At 44.8% G+C, this 8,024-nt stretch overlaps 1 protein-coding gene across 1 annotated transcript in view; it reads left to right on the forward strand.

Annotated features, from left to right (window-relative positions):
- Atf6 (bZIP_ATF6 domain-containing protein ATf6) overlaps window positions 1-8,024 on the forward strand; it is a 69,918-nt gene extending 61,894 nt beyond the window's left edge. Inside the window, 1 exon segment of the mRNA XM_077648565.1 lies at window positions 4,845-8,024. Within this exon segment, the coding sequence (XP_077504691.1) occupies window positions 4,845-5,131 (287 nt within the window). The 3' untranslated portion in view covers window positions 5,132-8,024.

Genomic DNA, 8,024 nt, shown 5'->3' on the forward strand with positions numbered 1-8,024 from the left:
CGGAGCCGTCCATGTTCACGGCAACGACGACAGTCACCCGGTCTTTGTTTTTCTTGCCCCCATGGCAGGTCTCGTTCTTCATCGCCAGTGACCGCTCTGGCAACAACTTGAAAAACACGCCGGTTTCGTCGACGTTGTATACGTCGCACTCGTCGTACTCCTGGAGCAGAGGACGAAAATTCTCCAGCCACGTTTGACATGTCTCCATGTCGGCAGCGGACCCTTCGCCAGACAAAGTGTGGCACGCGATCTCGTGCCTATCTTTGAAACGTTGCAGCCAACCGCTGCTTGCACAGAAATCGTCATGCCCCAGTACGCAGGCCAGGCTGTGGGCCTTCCGTTGAAGAAGTGCTCCCGACACCGGCAAATTTCGCGCCCTCACATCTTTAAACCAAGAAAGCAAAGCCGCTTCCACGTCCGGGTGATGGCAAGGCCTAACTCGTTTACGGTCGGCTTTTATGGCGTCCTCGGTGTTGCCCTCAATCTTCTTTCTAGTGGCCAAAATGGTGGATAACGTACTTGGAGGAACGCCGAATTCCGAAGCAATATCCTTTTTCTTGCGGCCACTGTCCACAGCTCTCAGTATCTGCAGCTTTGTCTGGAGCGAGATCGCTTTCCTCTTCGATGCCATTTCGAGCGCTGCAACAACAAGACTGGCCGCTGTGCTGATGTCAGAACGCCGGCCTCGAAGTTGCCAATGTTGCTGCGCTTGCCTTTCTTTACCGCTGGACAAGTGGCGCCGCCTTTCGGCCCTCTGTCATGTCATGAGCTTTCAGAGTTTTCGCGCTCTGTTCACAGGTGGCGCGACCATCCAAACGCGATTTTTGTGCCAGACGGCAAAACTTTTTCAAACGATAAAAAAAAAAATTCAGCTGTGTATCGGCCTTCGATTTTCATTTTGGTTTTTGTTTTTTTTTATGCTACTTTCAAGTTCTGAGCCTCGTGTAAACCAAATATTTCTTCGTTACAGCCGATATCGCGGCGGATCTCGCGTTTTCGGTTTCGTTATAAAAGAATAAATGTCACTGAAATGAAGCATGACCAACCAAAATTCGTAATTAGTTCGCTATAACCGATAATTCGCTATATCAGTGTTCGTTATAACGAGGTTCGACTGTACAAAAAAACACGAACGAAAAGGCCGAGAAAGGCATAGGACAAGCTTCCTGTGTCTTTCTCGGCCTTTTTTGTTCTATTATTTCTTTCAAAAGCAGTGCACCCTTATACACAGCACCGAGGTTGCACAAACATGAGTGTACATTGTTCTTTGCATCAACTGCTAAGTACACAAATTTTAAGCAGTGCTGGGCTGGCAATGCTTCAAGAACTGACCTCCAGCCACAGCTCCTGTGTTGCAGGTCATATTGAGTGCGATAGCATGTTGAAGCAGGAGCCACTCAAGAGAGCCTCCAATTGCATATACAGTAAAAGCTTGTTAATTCGAACTCCACGGGGATGTCGACAAAGTTTGAATTAACCGAAGTTCAAACAAACGAAAGTCAACAGAATATTTGGTACACTATGTTTGGGAAGCAGTCTGGTAGTGAGATTACCCTATTTTATTGTTCTAACGTAATTGTGTCATCATTTGCTTTTTTCCTGCGAGACAGTGGCTAACGCCTTCTGTTTTAAAACTTGAGCTTATCGGAAGGCCTCTTGTCCTTCCAAACAGAAGAGGCGAGCGGCGTTCACCGCATCCAAAGTTGCATAGCAAGGGTCGGCACCGGAGTCATGAAAGGCGTGCCTGTGAACATGGTCGCAAGACTGGAAAATTGAGCATGCGCTACTGTCCTACGACTACCGCATTCAACCAAAGCAATAGTGCAACCTCCATGACTTGCAAATTCACACTTTAGAGTCGCAAAGTTGCGTGACTGCTATGGCCAAAAAGCAAAAGTCTCCACAACAGCCGCATGTATGCGTTGCCCGATCTTCCAGCCTTCTGAGCTCGAGTCACAAACTGCCAAAACAGTGAGCATGCTGTGCTTTTTAGCAATAGCCTGTTTCGATAACGTACAGGTGTCTACTTGCAATCTTCTCTTGAAGCATTTTGGCACAGTAATTACCGAAGACGGAAGACATTTCTAAATTACTGCACCGTGGCACACTGCGTAAGTTGACCGCTACGGCTGCAACCAGTTGCACGCAAAGGGCACTGGAAAACCAAGACAGAGACGCGCAGCAAACATCAGCCAGAGCTCCAATTCATTTGCTTGGTGCTTCGCAGTTTTGTACACGACCTCATACTTTCGGATTCAGAGTGCTGGAGATGCTGCGACACGTCTGATTCGCTGTATGTCGTCACTGGTCGCGTAATCCATCCCTCAACAGCAAAAGTTAGCAGAGCAAGCGACTGAAGCCTTCAAGGTCAACACTTTACTAGCAAGTCAGCTACAAATCTCTGAGGTCATGCAGTTAGTTGCCGCCGCCATACTGCTGCTGACACGGAGAGAGAGCCCCTTCGCCCGTTTACCCGGCCTCTCACCTTGCCCGCCAATTTTACCCCTCCACATTTCCAAAGAGGCAGTGCAGCCGCATGAGAACGTTTCTTGGTTCACCGTGTGCCCAAGCTGCCCAGGCGTGGTGGTGCATAGTTAGAATTATTGGTGATGCAACCCATTTACATTCAAATTAACGGGCTATGTTTTACATAGACTCCAATGGAGCATGGACAGACCAAGTCGTACAATTCGAATTATCCAGAAATTCGAATTAATGAGCTTTCATTGTATGGCCTTTTGGTTTAACTGAGCTGATATGTACACAGTCTGAAGTTTAGCATTTTTCTATAGCAATCTGCTATCGAATGCTGTCTAAAAAAAACTCTAGTGTAGAGATTTTCTTTTTCAGACACCTTTATTTTTGAGCTGCGTGCAATAAACCTGTGCATTTTTATTTGGGTCTAGTTTGAAACCAAGGCACAGGAACCAGGACTAACATATTGTTTCGTTGCGGCCAGCCGAAGAATGAGGCACAATGAACGTTGGCAGAGAGATGATTTTAATGGCCACTGGCCTAGCGCGGGCACTCCGTTGTGTGCTACTGCCAGCTTCGTCGTCTTCACGACACTACCCGGGGCCACTGAGCGATCGTCCCGATCGTAAATAGAAGACACCGACAAAGGGACGCGGCAAATGGTGATGGGCTTCAGAAATGGCACAACAGCAAAAGAAAGTTCTGCCACAATGAGAGAGATGAGCCAATGAGTTCCGGTCCATGAAGCTTCAAGGTCGCAGGTTCCCAGGAGCCGAAGGCCGAGGACGCAGAACGCGCCGAATGGCATAGTTAGGGGAACGGTGTCGTCACATGTAAGTGACTTCTCGAGTCGGTGGGGTCGGTAGGTCGGGTCCTTGTGCCGGGTGCAGTTCGTCGTGTCAGGTGGTATGGGCGGGGGACAAGCGGGGGGAGCAACTGTGAGGTCGGTTCGGGTCTGAAGGCCGGGGGGCAAGCTGGGCGACGCAGGCCAAGAACTGACGGCCGACAACCACGGCTGATGCAGGACGCTGAAGCTCCAGAACCAGGATGCCAATGATTTCCCAGCACCTCACACCAAATGTTACGTGGCGGCCAGCCGAAGAATGAGGCGCGATGAACGATGGCAGAGAGATTATTTTAATGGCCGCTGGCCTAACGCTGGCGCTTCGTCTTCTTCATTACAATATATTGTTACTCTTTTCTAGCTCTAAAGCCTCGTATATACATGATATTTTCAAGGCCAGTTTAGCAGTGTTAAAAACAAAGGGAGCTGCTTGGATTAAACAGATTAAGGAAGCTGGTTGTCACCACTTGTGTGAACCTTCGCTAGGTGGTGATGGCGGCCTATGCGAGGAACAGATGCTGGCAGTGCAAGCACTTGAGTTTACTTTATTTCCGGTGCGCTTCTCAGCATTTTATTGAATCTTGATAGAAATATGCTGGACACTTGGTGCGTGATGCAGATTACACTTGGGGCGCAAGAAAAGTGAAGAAAATGAACCGAGGCAAGCGTACTCTTCAAGAGGGCAGAGTGCAACAAGAAACTGGTTACATGGTTTCAGCAGTCCAACCCTTTTTTAGTGCCTGATCAGAATGCCCAACAGGTTGGGTGATGCTTTGCCAACAGATGCAATTACTTTTTGCTAGTGGTTTTCTTTCCAATGCCTCTTGCCATGTAGCTGCTGACCATTGTTAGTGCCAACACTTCTGGTTTCGAATGCACTTCCTTAGAAAAAAAGAAAGAAAATGCATGACTGAGTGCATTGCCCACAAATGCTGAAGGCTGAATTGCAGCACACTACATGACAGAGCATAAAAGGGTGGTACAACATCTAATATCTTTTAGGTTCATGGTCCAGGCAATCAGCACATGCATTTGTCGTTTTTCTTTTTTGCTGTACTGCATTCTTCTCTAGCTGATCGTGGGTCATGTGGTGAGCAAAAGGCACACGCCTAGTGTTAGAGGTTGTGCAAGCAGAAGGATTTGCAACCCCTGTTCTTTTGTTGCGCCATGCGCCAGGGTAGTTACATGTGATAGACAAGGCTCACCCCTATGTTTCCTTTATGAAACTTGTTATTTCGTTTGTGTTAGCCACACTGCACTTGCCTGGCAGGACAAACATGTTTGTTTGCATTTTGGCCTATTTAAAGATGTGCAGTGATAGCTGTCTGCTTTCTGCTAGCCATCCATTGCTCGTGACAGTGTGGACTGAGGACTATTTTGGTGGCCAGCTTAAGTAAAAGGCAAGGAAGCCAGGTAGTGAGACCAAACACAGGGCAGTTATGTGGGCATGGAGTGCAACATATTACAGGGAGTGGCTTGCTGTATGCTATTTGTTAATTTCCTCCATTTTTCAATGAACTTTCAGAGTCTTCACACATGATGAAGGAACATGTGCCCATGGTGCAGATAGACTGTGAAGTCATGAGCACCAAGATTATGTATGTGAAGGAATCTGTCATTCCACCCCACTTGAGGCAGCAGTACCCGAGGAACACGACCCAGGCAAAGGCCAGTGGTAGTAGGCTAAATGATGCCTCACTACAGGCCAACGAGACAAAGCCAGAACCAGGTTCCTACCCTCGTAATGTCTCCCACCATGGAAAGGTTCAGCGACAGGTGCCACGAAATCACACACGACGAAATGGCCAGTAGCAGCAACCATTTGCTGTGTAGCGGTAGCTAGCTTCTAACTTATTTCTGCTGCTCATTGATAATGACTATGCCCAACGAATACTTCTCAGCCTCTCTTGCCTAATGAACTTGCAAAGAGTTTGTGTTCTGTCTCTCATCTACTTGGGGAACAGCACAGGCAAAATAGGAAGTGTGTATTGATGTGTTTATACGATTTCACACATCATACTGTGGGTTGATTACCTAACTGTGAGTTAGTGCTAGGGTGCTGTGGTATATAACTTGCGAACTCTCTGACTGCCCGTGTGTTTCTTGCCGTGCGTGTTTTCACCAGTTGCTTTTGTGCAGTGTGCAAATGGTTAATGGGCAGGGCTGTGTACTGTGCTTTTCTATATTTTTATCCTTCGCATTTATACTCTGAAACCTAGTTTCAGTGGATTTGTAGTTTCTCATTGTCAGTGACTAGATGCAGAAGCACAATTATAGAGTAGTTGAGAAAACATTGCATGGCCGATATAACAAAACATTAATGACTTCAGCACCTGCATACAGTACAGGCATAGATTGGCAGCCTTTGCCCCTCCGTTTTTTCTATAGTTGAAATTATGAGACTGGGTCATTTTGTTGGCACACTTCTAAGGTTAGTGCTTAACAGATTGCAACGCCTTGCAGCGTGAACTTGGTGACAAGTTATGTACGTGCCGTAGGATGTAATGTGTTCTTGGCACTCAGTGATGGAATATGTTAATTTAATTTAGAACCCTCTGTTGTGGTATTTCGCTAAGCATTTAATATGCCTAGGTTTGCCTGACTCGTCACACTCACCATGCTTTAAGGTGAATGTGACGAGCGCTGGGGGGGGGGGTTGTGTAAAAGTCTTTTTCATTGCTTATTTCATCCTTTATGTTGTTCGTATGATTATATATTGCAGGCCATATTTTGTGCAAAACATCGATCAGGCCACATACAGTGCTGACACGCTGTGCATAGGGAGTAAGAATTAGTTTCAAACATAGCTCATCGTGATGAAACGTAGTTCATTATAAGGGACTAATTGTTTTCATCCTTGTATCGCATTATATAGCCATCAATTTCTGTTATCTGGTGTCACTTCTGCTGCTTTTATTCAATTTAATTGGTTTGTGAATTGTGACTATAGTACTTGCTAAACTGAATCCACTGACGAATTTTATGTTCCTTTGCATTGGCAAGCAACTGCATAGAAAGCAGTGCATTACAGTTGTGTTACTCTCATGTGGGCTGGAATCTGATAGTATCGTGATCAAACCACAGCTGCTGGTTCTGAAAACCACGAAATTGGGTTGTCATGTCACCTGCGTGGTGCTTATTACATGTTACCTGTGTGGGAGTGATTTGGCAATAAGGACTGCGCACCTTGAATACATTCCAGAATGGTGTTTTGTTCATTTCTTGTCGAGTGAAATATAACATGGTCATTCTTTCGAGCAGTGCAACATATGTTCTGGCTTGAAGCCTTGTGATTGAGCTATTCCCGATTGTGGGATGCTTGAAGATGCAAGACCTGCAAAATCACTGCAATGCCACATACTAGATAACTGGCAACTACTGTTCATTTTTCTATAATTGGGCTTCATGCAATTTCTGCTCTAGTAGCAATGCTGACGCCTCCGAAGGAGGCAAAATATTGCAAAGAGTGTTGTACATATGTAAATAATTGCAGTTATCATGCCATTTTGGGCAATTCTTTACTTTTCCCGGTTTGGTGTCAAAAACTGACTTTTTTTCAGCTCAATTCATACTCTTCCAGTTGTATATGAGCACTTGAGAGAGCAGTTTTCAATATTGAGAAAATGAGCATTTGGATGTGTGGCATTATGACATAGTACCTCCTGGTCACTTGATCCCTGCTTGTCCTAAATATATACAGATATATAGTCATACTTCCAGAGATTCACCTTGGAAAACATAAGGAAGGTTTATTTTGGCTGGAGATTGGTCTTTATAAAAAATTATATATATATATATATATATATTTATATGTATACATCAAAGTGTTAATATACAAAAAATGCTCTTTTCTTGACATTATTACTGCCAAGGTTTTCACACAGCAGTGAAGCAAGAGCAAAGAGTCAAAATGCAATCCTGTTGGGTAAAGTGTGGCTTCTGTGAAGCTTCAAAAATGGTCAAGGAATGTACCCTTAGAAAGCCATGCTGATTTGCTGAATGTTTGTTGCACATTATGTGTTTGTTTTGCTTGTTGAGATTTTGCTATGGTGTAAGCAGCAGCACTGCACCTCAGTAGCATATTTAAGCACAGTTCTGACTTATTGCAAGCAGTGTTTAAGACCTCAGTGTCTTACATTTCATTCCACATTATTCATTTATGTATGCTTATTCATGCACACTTAAAGCGTGCATGCAGCAGATGCAGGATTTGTAAAAAAAATTATATGATTAGTAACTACGTGATCATCTTCCATTCTTACCTAGTACTCATGAGCTCTGCTTGCAATATTCATCGATTTGTGAGTGCTGGACTGGAAAAAAACGCAGTGCGTTGTTTTGTACTCTTCTTAAACTCAGCCTGTGGAGAAAAATTGTGTGCCCTGTGTGTTTTTTGTGTTTGTCATTTAATTGTGTGTTTTTTGTATTTGTCATTTAATTGCAGTCAACTAGAGCTTCAAGTGGTGTAACTTGCTGTTAGACTCTTCTGCTTTTGTGCTTTTGAGATTGTGCTCAATGTAAACTGTGAAGTTGGTGTCCGCTTTTTTTTTTCTGTTCACATTCTGCCGTGCACTTACTTTTGCCACACTGTGGTATTTATATTTTGCATTTGATTTTCTTGTGTGTGCATATGCGTGCAATGGCGTTTCCTAGTCGTGTGCTGTATGAAACTTTTTCTACACACAAAATAAAGCAGTGTACCGTA

The sequence above is a fragment of the Amblyomma americanum genome, chromosome 1, assembly GCF_052857255.1.
Source record: "Amblyomma americanum isolate KBUSLIRL-KWMA chromosome 1, ASM5285725v1, whole genome shotgun sequence".
In the NCBI taxonomy this organism is placed as follows: domain Eukaryota; kingdom Metazoa; phylum Arthropoda; class Arachnida; order Ixodida; family Ixodidae; genus Amblyomma; species Amblyomma americanum.